This window comes from Pongo pygmaeus, chromosome 1 (assembly GCF_028885625.2).
Source record: "Pongo pygmaeus isolate AG05252 chromosome 1, NHGRI_mPonPyg2-v2.0_pri, whole genome shotgun sequence".
Lineage (NCBI taxonomy): Eukaryota > Metazoa > Chordata > Mammalia > Primates > Hominidae > Pongo > Pongo pygmaeus.
In genome coordinates this window covers 209948634-209965010 of record NC_072373.2, presented here as the reverse complement: position 1 = coordinate 209965010, position 16377 = coordinate 209948634, and the positions used below count along the sequence as shown (strand labels likewise).

The following is a 16377-nucleotide window of genomic DNA, read 5'->3' as shown; positions in this document are numbered from 1 at the left end:
GCACCCGGGCGTCTGTGCAGTCAGCACCCTCGGGTGTCCCAGGAAAGACCCCCTGTCCCTGCAGGCTCAGGGTTGCCTGCTCTCCGATCTTGGAGTGGGGTTGGGACCAAGCCCCAGGGCCATGAATGGCAGCAGGAGGCAGACAGAGTCCTGGGTGGAAGGGGGCAGGGTCCCCAGTAAGGCCCCACCCTCAGGCCAGGGAGGACCTGAAGGCTGGGGGCTGGGATGCCAGTCCAGCAGAGTGGAGTAGGGGCTCATGGTGCCTCTTCCAGGCCCAACCATGGCCGCCTATGGACCAATCGGCATGCACTTCTTCCCCTCTGAGGTATAAAAGCCCTGGGCTCAGCCAGAACAGGGCAGCAGATGGCCAGAGGACAAAGAGGGTAGAGAGACCATAGGAAGACCAGCTGCAGAGAAGAATGCCTTCTCTGCTGAGAGCTGCAGAGATGACCTGCCAGCAGAGAGGAGGTACCCTCTCCACTGAGAGCTTCAGAGACCTGCAGAAATGTCCAAATGACCTGCCTGTGGAGAGGAGCCATCCTCTCCAGGGCCTCCTCTCTATAGAGAGCTGAACGCTCCATGGGACAACCTGCCTACTAGAGAGGAGCTACCCATTCCTCTGAGCTGTTCTAACACTAAATAAAACTCTTCTTCACCCTTCATTTGTTTGCATACCTCATTCTTCCTGGACACAGGAAAAGAACTCGGGCAAAGGTGCCATGGCCACAGAGGTTTCTGGCCAAAAAAATCGACACTCCAGAGATCCCGTAACACTACTGCTTAAATACTTTTGATAGTCACAGCCCTAAAAGATACTTTAGCATGAAAGGGTTGAAATAACAGCCAGCCCCAGCACTGGCCTCTCAGTCAACTAAAAGTCAGTTAAAAGACACAAATCCAATCCTTGGAAAATGAAGTCCTTATTGTTCAACCTGGCACCAGCAAGTTGCACCAGAAATGGTGTGATGCCAGTTTCCTAGCGGTCTGCCACAGGGCTGGGTACTGGTAAGTTCTATGCAAAATTCCCAAATTCACTGAAATTTATCAGACTCTTTTTTCATTATGCAATCCCCTGGTGTTGATAATGCATGTATTTAACGAGACTCCACAGTTCTAAAACAGTTGGCTCTAACAGATCTTGCCAGTTCAATAGTTGTGTCAGTGGAAGGATTGAATCCTGGAACTTCACCATCTTCCCTATTATGTACACTTCCCTATTATGTATACATCACCATCTTCCCTATTATGTATACTTCCCTATTATGTATACATCACCATCTTCCCTATTATGTATACTTCCCTATTATGTACACTTCACCATCTTCCCTATTATGTATACATAAATTTTCAAATATTAAAGCCACCTTACATTTGTGGGATAAACCCTACCTTATTATTATTTTTTTTTTTTCCCAATATGGAGTCTTGCTCTGTCACCCAGAGCTGGAGTACAATAATGTGATCTTGGCTCATTGCAACCTCTGCCTCCTGGGTTCAAGCAATTTTCCTGCCTCAGCCTCCTGAGTAGCTGGGATTACAGGCGTGTGCTACCACACCTGGCTAATTTTTGTATTTTTAGTAGAGACGGAGATTCACCATGTTGGCCAGGCTGGTCTCGAACTCCTGACCTCGTGATCCGCCCACCTCGGCCTCCCAAAGTGCTGGGATTACAGGCGTGAGCCACCATGCCCAGCCAATCCTACCTTATTATAATGTATTACTCTTATTATACATTGTTGGATTTGATTTTCTAAAATTGTATTGGGAATTTTTTCTCAATGTTTATGAGGCATATTGGTCTACAGATTTTTGAAGTGTCTTTGGTTTTGGTATCAGACTAATGCTGGCCTCATAGAAGTACTCATCCCTCTTCAATATTCTGGAATAGTTGTAGAATTCTTTTGTTAAATGGGTATTATTTCCGCTTTAAATGTTTGGTAGTTTGCCAGTGAAACCATTTAAGCCTGGAGTTGTTTTGTGGTAACATTTTTAACTAATGAATTCAATCTCTTTAATAGATATGCAGGTTATCCATCTCTTGAGACAGCTCTAGTAGTTTCTATCTTTTAAGAAATTTGTGGCTGAGCACAGTGGCTCACGCCTGTAATCCCAGCACTTGGGAGGCCGAGGCAGGTGGATCACCCGAGGTAGGGAGCTCAACACCAGCCTGACCAACATGGAGAAACCCCATCTCTACTAAAAATACAAAATTAGCCAGGCGTGGTGGCACATGCCTGTAATCCCAGCTACTTGGGAGGCTGAGGCAGGAGAATCACTTAAACCCAGGAGGCAGAGGTTGTGGTGGGCAAAGATCACGCCATTGCACTCCAGCCTGGGCAACAAGAACGAAACTCTGTCTCAAAAAAAACAAAAAAAAAACAAAAAGAAGTTTGTTCATTTCAACTAGTTCAACTAGATCGATGTATTCAACTAGTGTTATTTCTTTTTGAAGACAGGGTCTCACTCTGCTGTCTAGGCTGGAGTGTAGTGGCATGATTACAGCTCACTGTAGCCTTGACCTCCCAGGCTCAAGCAATCCTCCCACCTCAGCTTCTCAAGTAGCTATGATTACAGGCATGTACCACTATGCCTGGCTTATTTTTGTATTTTTTGTAGAGATGAGATTTTACCATGTTGCCCAGGTTGGTCTTGAACTCCTAGGCTCAAGCAATTTGCCTGCCTTGGCCTCTCAAAGTGCTGGAATTATAGGCATGAGCCACCATGCCCGGCTGATGTATTTATTGACATAAAGATTATTCATAAAATTTCCTCACCCACTTTTATGTATAGAATCTGTGCTGATGTTACTGCTTTCATTCCAGATATTAGTAATATGTACCTTCTTTTCAAACTTTTTTTCATGATCAATATGGCTAGAGGTTTATCACTTTTATCTTCTCAAAGAACCAGCTTTTTTTTTTTTTGAGACGGAGTCTCGCCCTTTTGTCCAGGCTGGAGTGCAATGGTGCAATCTTGGCTCACTGCAACTTCTGCCTCCTGGAGAATCAGCTTTTGATTTCACTGGTCTTTCTCTAAAAAGTTTTCTATTTCATTGATTTCTGATATAATGTTTATTATTTCCTTTATTCTATTTACTTGGAGCTTCATTTGCTCTTATTGTTCTAATTTCTGTCTTTTTTTTTTTTTTTTTTTTTTTTTGGTGATAGGGTCTTGCTCTGTTGCCTGGGCTGGTCTCTCAAGTTCCTGGGCTCAAGCAATCTTCCTGCCTTGGCCTCCCAAAGTGTTGGGATTACAGGCATGAGCCATTGTGTCCGGCCTTATTTTTCTAATTTCTTAAGGTTGAAGCTGAGGTTATTGACCTTTCTTCTTTTCTAAATATCGATGATATGTTGTGTTTCCGTTTTCATTCAGTTAAAAATGTTTTTTACTGTCATGTTTGATTTCCTCTTTGACCCATGGGTATTTAGAAGTATGCTGTTAAGTTTCTCAGTATGCATTGCCCTAATTCTTAAAGGTTAGTTCAGCTGCACAGGGAATTCTCCATTTACTGCTCGTTTCTCAGCACTCTGAGATTATTGTACCACCTTCTGGCTTTCATGGTTGCTACTGCAAAGTCTAATTTTTTGTGTATTTTTTTTTGAGGGGGAGGCAGGTAGGTAATGTGCTTCTTCTTTCCAGCTTCTTTAAAATCTTTCATTTGTCTTTGGTATTATGCAGTTTTACTAAAATATAATTATCCTGTATGGCATATATGGGCTTTCATTATAGATTTGTATATTTTATCACTTCTAGAAGTCTCAGCCACTGTCTCTTCAAATATTGCCTCTTCTCCATTCAGGCTAATTTTCCTTCTGGGACTCCAATTAGATAGGTTAGATGTTCTCTCATTCTTTCCTCCAAATCTCCTAACATATTAACATATCTTAGATAGCTACCTACAGATTTTGGTGTGTGTGTGTGTGTGTGGCTTTTGTTTATTTGTTTAATTTATTTTTTATTTTTTATTTTTGATAGGCTCTTGCTTTGTCTGTCAGGTTGGAGTGCAGTGGTGTGATAGATACTCACTGCAGCCTTAAACTCCCAGGCTCTAGTGATCCTTTTGCCTCAGTCTCTCGCGTAGCTTACGACTACAGGTGCAGCAATACACCTAGCTATTTTTTTTTAGTAGAGACAGGTCTCACTATGTTGTCCAGGCTGATCTCCAACTCCTGGCTTCAAGAGATTCTCTTGCCTCAGCCTCCCAAAGTGCTAGGATTATAGGCAGGAGCCACTGCACCCAACCTTTTCTTTTTTTCTTTTTTTTTTCCAAATCTCTTTAACCATTTTGACTAGTCTCTTGTTTGCTCATTTTTGTGATTCCTTCTTTTAATATAGTGTTATTTTATACTCTGAATGATAATTCCATTACCTCAAGTCCATGGGGTCTAAATCTACTACTTATTGTCTGTTTACTTTTATCTTTACTTCTTTAATTGTATGTTAAATGAACACCAAGTGTCAACTCATATATTTAAATAATTTGTATTTGTAGAAAATAAGGGGACCTAAGTTGAGGATGTTTCTCCAAAGAGCATTTTGATTTGCTTCTTCTGGGAGCCAAGGTAATACTGAACTGGGACTAAGTCAACTTTTTCCATGACATCTGACGGCATTTGTAATAGTATCTTCCCACTGGGCTATGTGTCCTTTGGGCAATATGCCCTTCACATGTAATTACTATTCATAGTTCAGGTTTCATCTCTGGCTTTTCCCCCTCATTAATTCTTTTTGTCCCTTTGAAGGAAATTACTTCCACCTCTTCTGAGTCCAGTAACACATCAGAAGTTATGCTTCATGCAGGTTCTTATTGCTGTGGCAAGAATGCTCTTCAGTGTTCCAGACTACAACCAAAAAGAAAGCTAATGTCCATAGCAACCTAATATAATATCTTTATCCAGAACAACATACTTATTTTAAAGTCATTTTCAGATTGCATTCTTGTTCTCTTTTTACCTATGGTGATTTTTTTTTCTCCTTATTCCTGATTTTGTTGGCTGTCTTAGCTTTAGTTTTCCTCATGAGTTCTAGGATTTTGATTTTCAGTAACGTTTTGAGAGAGTTTTGTTTTCTTTCTGTTACTTTTCTTGATCTAATTTGTTTTATGGTTACCTCAACCTAACAGCCCACAAATCCTCCTATAGGACCAGATTATACTGACCATGGGGTCTTCTGTTTTGTAGATTTCTGGATCTAGTTACCAGTCAGTAGGCAGGATAGCTAAGGTTCTGGGTATGAGACTGTGTCTACTTCCTTGCACTTATTTACCTGTGCAGTTTCAAGCTATAAGCTTGTCTCCAATCTTCTACCTTATAAGGGTATTAATGGTCTCCATTCCCCACAGAATAACTTGTGGCTGCTTCTGGCCTGCCATCAGACCCAGCAATCAGGAGACAGCTTTGGCCCTGTCACCCTGCTTTATTTGTTAACTTCATTTCTGCTTGCTGTAGCTTGTTTTTCTACAGGTTGCTAAGTCTTTTACATTTTCTTTTTTTAAATATCAATCATCTGATGACTACACAGTTGGAGTGGCTTTAAAAGCATGAACTTAAAAGGACATCTTTACCAAGATTCCTATTTTGATGTAATTTTAATGACTGGAATACGAAGGAAATTACCTTCATTTCCTCTATGAAATAGATCAACTACTATCAAACAGCAAAACATAAGACTTGTTCTTACCTGCTCCAAGAGAAAATTATGTACATCTTCTCCTTCTGGTAAAAAGTCCTTCCAGCTGAGGTCAGCCTCCCTCCATAAGGCTCCCACTTTCTTATGGCTCTAAAATAGAGAGAAATCCAATCCATTTACTTTCACAGTGGAAGAAGAAACAGAAAAAAAAAAAAAGATTTGCCTGAAGTCAAAGAGTGCAAACCCCAAAAAGCTGAAAAATCAAAACTTCTCCAGCGGGGCATGGTGGTGCACACCGGTAGTCCTAGCTACTAGGGAGGCTGAGGTGGGAAGACAGCTTTCACCCAGGAGTATGAGTCTAGCCCAGGCAGCACACACAGCAAGACCAGTCTCGAAAACAAACTTTTCCTCGCTGACAAAAAGTTAATCTCTTAAGACTTGTGACTTTCAAACTAAGATGTCTGAATGCACATAAATATAATGGTGAATAATTGAAGTACAGCTGCTTAAGATTAAATAATTTATTTAAGAGGTGACTAATCTGGGGAGCTACAGCTGGTTATCTGGGATTTATAAACATCAAAAAAAGTCCAATACACAGAGTTTATAAATTCCACACTGTGTCTTTTCCTAGATAGCTCTGTATGTATCTGCTATTAAAGCCATTCAAGAAGCCTCACTAGAATCCCTCTTCATAATAGATCACAGCCATGCTGCCTGATACAAGGAGGCTTAAGGCAGTTGTTATTCCTGAACCAGGAATGAGAAGTGTTTCAAGGGCAAGAAGCACAAGGTTGAGCCCAAGAGAGACAAGAAAAAAGAGCTGTTGTCAGGTAGAAAAAAATGAAGAGGTACAAGTTCTCTACCTGAAGAAAGTTACAGTGACAAAGGAAAATGCCAGGTTTGAGGCTGTTGTTGTCATCTGAGAGGTATGTATTAATTACTTCATAGAGTAACTTGTCCAAGGCATAGCTGAAAATATAGTGGAACCAGAATTTGAACTCGGCCATCTGGATCCAAAGCTTACACTCTATAAGAATTTAGTTTTATTTGGACGTAGGGTTGTGCTGTTTCTATACATCAAAGTTAGTAAGAATGTGAGTTTTCAGTTATTATTATTAATTTTTGAGACAGAGTCTCTCTCTGTAGCTCAGGTTGAAATGCAGTGTGGCACAATCTCGGCTCACTCCAACCTCCACCACCCAGATTCAAGCGATTCTCCTGCCTCAGCCTCCCAAGTAGCTGGGATTACAGGTGCCTGTCACCATGCCTGGCTAATTTTTGTATTTTTAGTAGAGATGGGATTTCGCCATGTTGGCCAGACTGGTCTCCAACTCCTGGCCTCAAGTGATCCACCCGCCTCGTCCTCCCAAAGTGCTGGGATTACAGGCATGAGCCACTGCGCCAGCAAGAATGTGAGTCTTTTTTTTTTTTTTTTTTTTTTTGAGACGGAGTCTCGCTCTGTTGCCAGGCTGGAGTGCAGTGGCATGATCTCGGCTAACTGCAACCTCTGCCTCCCGGGTTCAAGCGATTCTCCTGCCGCAGCCTCCTGAGTAGCTGGGACTACAGGCGCGTGCCACCATGCCCAGCTAATTTTTGTATTTTTAGTAGAGACGGGGTTTCACCATGTTGGCCAGGATGGTCTCGATCTCTTAACCTCGTGATCTGCCCACCTCGGCCTGCGAAAGTGCTGGGATTACAGGCATGAATCACCGCGCCCGGCCAGAATATGAGTTTTAAATAAGGACTAAAGACAAGTAGGTTGGAGAGGGGAAATTTTGGACATAAAAACTAGGGTTCAGTAAAAATTTTAGTGCCATTAAGCAAAGAGTAGTATTAACAAATAGTCAACAGAACTAGAGACCAGGATATTTAGTGCATCTGTTTATGAATAACTACCACACAAATGGGATACAGGACTTCTGTATCAGAGGGAGGAATGAAACACTGACTTTAAACATTAAAATCTATCATCCAATATCTTTGGGTCAGGCGTAAGTAAGTCAGAAATCACTCCAGCATCTTCATTTCTGAGTTCTGTTTTGTTTTGACATCTCTCATCCCCTCATCCTAGACATTTCACTCCCTTTGTGATGCCACAACACTTCCCCAAACCTCTTAGACTTCTAACAGAGCACTTTCACTCTTTTGAAATTATTGGTTTAGATTTATCTGTTCCCACTTTATAGACTGACAGCCTGCCATAGACGTTATAGACTGACAGCCTCCAGCTCTATGGAGCTTTTCGTTGAAATCTATTAAAACATATCAATGATATACCCATTTTGTTTCAAAGGAAGAAAAAATCAACCACAAATAAAACATGTCTTGAGATTCTTTAGAATTATACCAAATCTAGTCGAGATTTGATAATTCTTCCCCAAGATATTAGCAAACAGAAGGACAAATGCACCTCAGAAAGAAACTGGGTTGAAGCAGAGGCCTCACTCTTAATTACTTGTACCCTGAGACCTAAGCTATTCACAGATAACCCAAGATCAAGATCACTGCCCTTCCTAATAATACTGTTGAGTCTGACACTCAGTGTAACACTCACCATTTGTTTGCATAGTAGGTGCAATATTTCAGAAAGCAAGACCCCAGCTCTTCCAACAGGAAGTAAAGGTTTGCTAAATTCTCTGTAAAAGATAGGAGCAGTGATTAAGTATCTCTAAAGAAATCCTTTCTTCTAGAACAAGAGGCAAACAATGTGTGACCAAAAACCAGATACTGTGCAACCTACATAATACTGGGCAAGCCAAAGCTCCAGGACATGCTCTAAGTCATTTTCAGGAGAAGTTCCTGAAAAGGTACATGCGAGTTCTTGGTTTTTACCTTTTTCTTTAACCACTTCAGTGACAGAAGCAACACAAAGATCAAATGCGGTAATCTGTTTCTTTATGTAAATTCTGCTTCAAGCTAAAACGAGAAGCACCTTAGGTAACAGGGAGTTGTGATGCTTTTATAAAGTTTTTTTTTTTTTGAGACAGAGTCTCGCTCTGTCGCCAGGCTGGAGTGCAGTGGCGCAATCTTGGTTCACCACAATCTCCAATTCCCTGGTTCAAGCGATTCTTCTGCCTCAGCTTCCCGAGTAGCTGGGATTACAGGCATGTAACACCATGCCCAGATAATTTTTGCATTTTAGTAGAGACAGGGTTTCACCATATTGGCCAGGATGGTTTTGATTTCCTGACCTTATGATCTGCCCGCCTCGGCCTCCCAAAGTGCTGGGATTACAGGCGTAAGCTATCGCGTCTGGCCATATATAAAGTATTTTTAAGAAAGGAAGCTTTTCTTTATAGATGAAATTATGGATGAAACAGCGAAGGGGCCAATTTGTTTAATAGTCTAAATCAGTATTTACCAAACTGTGTTCCATAGGATATCTATACTCTAAGTGAGGCAATGCTGAATTAAACAAAGCTAACTAGTTTTTATTTATTGCTTTACTATAGGACTGTCATAAACTTTAATATGCTAAGTATGTTTTGTTATTCTCAAAGAAAAGGGACGTGACCATGTGCAAAGTTTGACTATATAAACAACTTTTGTGGAAACACTAGTGTTTCGAAGAACAGAGTTTGGGAACCACTGGTCTATATAATGTAGCATCCATTCCCCACTCACATCCAAACGTAGGAATACTTGAGATCTCAGTTTATTTTATTATAATCATCCTTTTATTATAATCATGAGCATGTACTATGGGGTATCGCAGTCTGACAAGTTACAATGGGAAAATATAACTACTTACAGCACTAGTGCAATGATAGACACAAAAGCCAGATGAACATTAAGCTTCTAGAAGCAGTCATCTTCCAATTACATGATTCTGGAGCCAATCTATCATCGCCACTACCCTCAACAGACCACAGGGCTATCAAATCCCCAAAATATCTCAGGTGTAGACCTAGCATAAGGTAACATTTTTACACTGAAATCGGAAGTCTTAAAGAGTCACAGGCTGCATTCAAGAGTCTCCAAAGGCGATAATGGGACAGTACTATGCTAGAGAGCTAGCAAGTGAGTTATGTGTCAGTTCTACCTGATATGTATCAAGAGAAACAAGTATAACTTACATGGTAAGTTCTCTCATGGAGATTCCACCTTCTTTTAACATGGGGGTCACCAGTTCAGCAAGGTACAACCAAATATGGGGAATATCAATGGCCATGTCATCTGCCAATTCCAAAGTTTCTGAAAAACTGAAAAGGAACAGGGGGTAAAAATCACATGCAAATGTAATTCAAAAGTTAAAATTAAATAAAGAGATAAAAAATCAGTCAACAAATACATATTAATCACCTGCTACGTTAGGTACAGTCTAGCCACAAAGTGACTGGTAAACACATTACCATTCTCAAAGAGATTATGTTAGCGCAGGGAAAAAGACTAGAACAGACAAAAGCATACTTGCAAATAGGGCTAATACTCTGAAGAACATGAACTATGGTACCAGAAGGAGGTCAGAAAATACCTCCATATAAAGGTGACATTTGAAAGCCTTAAATGATGAAAAGGAGGACAGTCCTGTGAAGTTCTAGGGGAAAAACTGTCCATTTAATCTCGCACTATAAAGAATTCACCACAGTTGAATATCATATCCTCTGAGTCAGTCAAAAGCACTGACTAAACACTTACTGTAAAAGACAAAAATCTGTGTCCTTGAGGAACCTTACAATGGGGAAAAAACTGGATGGATATAAGAGTCTGGCAACATTACTAACATTATCATCATTATTACACGTTACAAACTGTTCTATCTCTACAGAAAAGCTAATGGTTTCAGGCTTTTGTGCTATGAATTATAAATATTTCTCAATGTCAAGCAAATGGGAATTAAATATAAAACTTAGGAAAATCAAATATAAAATACCAGCACTCTTATATAGGCTAAAAATCATAGCTATTCATTTGGAAGTATAAACAAACAACTCAAGACTTTGTTAATTATTTCCACATACGATATATAATAAAGTACAAAAGCAAATGAATTTAACTACAGGAGACATACACATAACTGCAAGTCATAAGGAAAGGGAGGAATGAATTGAAGAGCTAAGAGCAGGTGGTAATTGTATGCATGCCCTTTCAGATCTCTACAATTGTAAAACGTGTGCTTTTCCACTGCAGTTCCAGGTTCTAGCCAAAGTATGCCACCCTTTTTTCAGAGGCCTACATCTCACTAAAACTTTTCACTTAAAAAGAGCTACCACAATAGGCAGGTTCACCATTCTGAAGCTGCCATTTCAAAACAGTTTGCAACTCAGCCATATTATCTAACTCTGGGCTTCATGAATCCTTAATTCCAACTTTCTGACCTCACAGCTTGCAATTATTTGATGCCGAGGACAGTGTCTGTGCTATGGCAAATAGATGTCAAATAACTGCAGGTTCTCTCATTATGTGCATACTTTGGGTTTAGTTAATGTACCACTGATGGAATATAATCTAGCTGGACTCCAGGATTTCTAGGTTAACCACCTGATCCTGCCAACTCATGCTCTGTGGGCTAGCAGCATAAATTAAGCTGTTTAATGGGCCCAAGAGACAACTGTAGCCATGCCGGTCTTTCAGCAGTATACCTGCTGCTATTTTTATCTCATATATTTTATCTCATTACAAATAAAATATACCCATATTCTTGCCTTGGTTTTTTATGCCTTGATCAGTCAGTTCATCATGGGACAGTCCACAGAACACAATCAGTGGTCAAATCTATACTGCTAACAAAAACCTTTTTGGCTGAACATAGGATTTCCATAGAACAAGCCTGTAAGAAGCTTATTTTTTTTTCAGGTTTAGAGTTCTTAAATCCTGTTGCGTGATTCTAAAAGAAAAATCTTAAGTGTGCTGAAGCACCTAGGTAATAACTGTCTTTATGTCTTTGCACTACTACATAGCCTATAATAATGCTTTGCACCACATGTATTTTCTAAAAGCTGACAAAATGAAACAGAGCTACATCATACCCTTGCCTCTTGGCATGCAGTGACCATCACAGTCATTGGACTGTCAGGCTTTTCTTTGAGTGGAAGGAAAAAACCACAGCCATTGGACTGAACTTTGGTAAGGTCTACGTAGATGAGACTGCAGATATCCCTCCGCCCATTTCAACTACAAAAGCTCCACTTCATTTTATATACTGGGTTTTTGTCTAAAATTTTAACTGAAGAAAGGGATACATGATTAAAAGAAAAATATTTAAAAATTTTAATGCAGTGAAGTTCTGATAAGAAATCTTTCAAAAAAGCAAAATAATGCTACCACAATTGAAAGTGGTATTATCAAAAATAACCAGAAAACAAATTACAAAATGGCAGTAGCAAGTCCTTATCTATCAATAATTATGTCAAATGTAAATGGATTAAATTTTCCAATCAAAAGACAGAGTGGCTAAACAGATTAAAAAATAAGATCCGGCCAGGTGCAATGGCTCATGCCTGTAATCCCAACACTTGAAGAGGTCAAGGCAGGAGGATCAATTGAGCCTAGTTGTTGGAGACCAGCCTGGGCATTGTAGGGAGAATCTGTCTCTATAAAAAAATAAAAAAAATTAGCCAGGCATCATGATGCATGGCTGTGGTCCCAATTACCCAGGAGGATTGCTTGAGTCCAGAAGGTAGAGGTTGCAGTGAGCCTTGATTGCGCCACTGCACTCCAGCCTGGGTGAGAGAGTGTGACTCTCTCTCAAAATTTAAAAAATAAATAAATGAAAAATGAAACCCAACCATATGCTGCTTATAAGAGATTCACTTTACTAGTAAGGACATTCATAGACTGAAAAGGAAGAGAAGAAAAAAGGTATTTCATGAAAATAGAAATCAAAGGCCGGCAGGGGTAGCTACACTTATACGAGACAAAAAGGACATTAAGTCAAAAACTATAAAAAGAGACAAAGGTCATTATGTAATGATAAAGGAATCAATTTACTAAGAAGATATAACAGTTATAAATACATATGCACCTCAAATTGCAGTACCTAAAAACATAGGGCAATTAATTTCCTGAAGGGAAAGACAGACTACAACACAGCAAGAGCAGGGGACCTCAATACTCTTCTTTAAACAATGAACAACTCATCTAGACAGAAAATCAGTAAGGAAACATTGGGCTTGAATTATACTTTAAACCAAACAAAACTATACAGAACATTCCATTAAACAGCAGCAGAATACATATTCTTCTAAAGTGCAAATTAAACATTCTCCCCAATAGATCATATGTTAGACCACAAAACAAGACTTAACAAATTTAAGAGGACTGAAATCATATCAAGTATCTTTTTGGATAACAATACAATAAAACTTGAACTCAGTAACAGGAGAAATCTTGGAAAATATCCAAATACGTGAATATTAAACAACATCTGCCTAAACAACCAATAGGTCACAGAAGAAATTAGAAAGGAATTTTTAAAAAATACCTTGAGACAAATGAAAATGGAAACACAACATACCAACACTTATAGAATGCAGCAAAAGTGCTCCTAAGAGGGAAATGTATAGCAATGAGCATCTATATCAAAAAAGAAAAAAGATCTCAAACAATATACCATTACAAATCAAGGAACTAGAAAAAGAACAAACTAAGCCCAAAGTTAGCACAGGGAAGGAAATAACAAACATCTAAACAGAAATAAATGAAATAGACACTTAAAAAACGAAAGAAAAAAAAAATCAATGATACTCGGAGTTGTATTTTTGGAAAAATGAAGAAAATCAAGAAACCCTTATCTAGACTAGGAGAAAAGACAGAAGACTCAAAATAAGAAATGAAAGAGGAGATATTACAACTGATACCACAGAAATACAAAGGATCATAAGAAACTACTATAAACAATAAATGGATAATCTAGAAAAAAACAGATAAACTCATAGATATATACAACAAATCAAGACTGAATCATGGCCAGGTACACTGCCTTAAACCTGTAATCCCAGCACTTTGAGAGGCCAAGGCGGAAGGATCATTTGAGTCTAGGAGTGCAAGACCAGCCTGGGCAACATAGTGAGACACCATCTCTACAAAAAATAAAAAATTAGCTGAGCACAGTGGCGTGCACCTACTGTCCCAGCTACTTGAGCAGTTGAGGTGGGAGGATCACTTGAGCCCAGGAGGTTGAGGTTGCAGTGAGCCACAATGAAGCCACTGCACTCCAACCTGGGTGACAGAGCAAGACCCTATCTCAGAGAGAGAAAAAAAAAGCCCAGGACTAGATGGCTTCACTGCTGAATTCTACCAAACACTTGAAGAAGAACAAATTCTTCTCAAATTCTTCCAAAAAATTGAAGTGGAGAAAATACTTCCCAAGTCATCTTACAAGGTCAGTATGGCAATCCTCTCACCTCGGCTTCCTGAGTAGCTGCAGCTATAGGCACCCACCACCATGCCCAGAGAGTTTTTGTATTTTTTGGTAGAGATAGGGTTTCACCATGTTGCCCAGGCTAGTCTCAAACTCCTAGGCTCAAGCAATTTGCCCACTTTGGCCTCCCAAAGTGTTTTTTGTTTTTAAAGATAGGATCTCACTCTGTTGCCCAGGCTGGGGTGCAGTGATGCTCTCACAGTTCACTATAGCTTGAATTCCTGGGCTCAAGCAATCTTCCTGCCTCAGCCTCCCAAGTAGCTGTAATTATTGGCACGTGCCACCATGCACAGCTAATTTTTTTGTTAATTTTTTTTAGAGATGGGGTCTTGCTATGTTGCCCAGGCTGGTCTTGAACTCCTGGCCTTAAGCCATCCTCCCACCTTAGCCTCCCTGGTAGCTGAGATTACAGGAACGAATCACCATGTCCAGCCTACATAGGGTCTTTTACCAACGTAGAATTGCTGTAAGCAGTAATAAAAGTTCCAGAAAAGTAGTCAAGGAAGAGATAAGAATTTCCTCTCTAACAAACATCTCCCAAAGTGAAATACTAATGTATCAATCTTCCTCTAGGGTACATATTTTGTGTCTATTGTCCACTCTAATTTTTAAAACCTTGGTCTGCATTTGTTTATTATACTTTCAAAGTCATTCCAATTCTGTGACTAACAGCAAACTGCACTCAACTATATTTACTAGACAGTTCTTAAAAAGTTTTCTGAAATCATGATATAAAAAGACTATCAACACACTGTTTGAAGTGCATGTACCTATATAATAATGCTTCTACCTATCTACCTACCAACCTAACCAGGGTCATAAAGTATTTAGATTCAAGTCCTGAAAATATCAGGACGATGGCTTGATGTTTTCTTTGTGGAGGTATGTTTTACATACAGCAACTATTATGCTCATAGTTGATATAACATCTTGTAAGGAAAATTCCAAAGGACCTAAAAGCTATATTCATAAAGCCTATTTGAAACTTTTGTCTATTTTACTACTTTGCAGCAGTGCATACCCTAAAGAGAACTATAGGGAGAAATGGCAGATTAGTAGCTAGCTCACCAGGGACCAGTATACCTGGAGGCTTTCTGCTTTTTTTTTTTTTTTTTTTTTTTTTTTTTTTGAGAAGGAGTCTCACTCTGTTGCCAGGCTGGAGTGCCGTGGCACAATCTCAGCTCACTGCAACCTCTGACTCCCTGGTTCAAGCAATTCTCCTGTCTCAGCCTCCCGAGTAGCTGGGATTACAGGCATGCGCCACCATGCCCAGCTAATTTTTGTATTTTTAGCAGAGACGGGGTTTCACCATGTTAGCCAGGATGGTCTGGATCTCCCGACCTCGTGATCCGCCTGCCTCGGCCTCCCAAAGTGCTGGGATTACAGGCGTGAGCCACCGTGCCTGGCTGGCTTTCTGCTTTCTAACCTTCCCAGAGTTATCATTGGCTTGGCGAGCTAGGCAGAAACTGTTTCCCCAACTGTTCACAAGTTGACATCTAAGCAGTAGCAGCACCCAAAACAGCTGATCTCAGAGGCTCTTCCACAATACTATGGAAGGACAATACTATCTTTGTAGGTTAAGAATAAAGAAGCAAAAGACAGGGTATCTTCATGGCTCCAATGAAATGGCCTCTCTAGACAGTATGAACCATTTATAACTCAGGCTTTAGAAGGGATTGTGAAATTCTGATCTGCTTGCAAGAAAGCTCTTGGTGGACACTGACATGAAGCAATACCTACATTTCCCCCTTAGAAAAAGGTGGCACTAAATTGTCAGGCATCTCCATTTAGAATAAAATAATACAACTTTTACATGTCTTGGTCTAAGGTCCAAGACTGGTTAGGTCTAAGCATCAAAGGTTAGGCCTGGAGACACTGCACTGCCTCTAGCTGCAGACGGAAGCAGGTATGGTGAAACATGAAGTAACTGCTGAGACAGAAGTGTTAACCTCATTTTATGTCCAAATAAAAGGTAGTAGTGTGGTAATTATTGCTGGCAACAGCAATTCTAACACCAACAACAAAACTGTAGCCACCATGTCTGGTTATGATATTTTTTCTTCAGAGAATCCCACAAAGGGAGAAATGCAAATGTCTGAGATATCCTAGAGACTAAGCTAGTATCTCACAAGTTCAATTATAGCCGATAAAGGTAGACTATGCTTCTGGGCATCTTTATAGATATGAATCAACTTCTGAGTTTAGTTTGAAGAGACAGAAAATGGTAAATTATCATTTACCATTATCATTTCCAGAATTTTCTGAGGAATGTAGCATAATCTCTGGGTAATAAGTAACTATTTATAAATGGATATCCTCGTCACTCCAACAGTATTATTTCTAGGAAATTATAGTTTCAAGTCTGCTGGGAGGACCATATTCAA

The 16377-nt window shown here is 39.8% G+C and overlaps 1 protein-coding gene across 27 annotated transcripts in view; it reads right to left on the bottom strand.

Annotated features, from left to right (window-relative positions):
• Positions 1 to 16377, bottom strand: part of EIF4G3 (eukaryotic translation initiation factor 4 gamma 3) — a 361242-nt gene that overhangs the window by 11341 nt on the left and 333524 nt on the right. For all 27 annotated transcript variants that reach the window (XM_054502694.2, XM_054502727.2, XM_063667500.1 and 24 more), the window contains 3 exons: positions 9708 to 9833; positions 8186 to 8267; positions 5680 to 5778 (listed from right to left, as the gene is read on the bottom strand). In XM_054502694.2, the coding sequence (XP_054358669.1) occupies positions 5680 to 5778; positions 8186 to 8267; positions 9708 to 9833 (307 nt within the window). The remainder of the gene's footprint in view (positions 1 to 5679; positions 5779 to 8185; positions 8268 to 9707; positions 9834 to 16377) is intronic.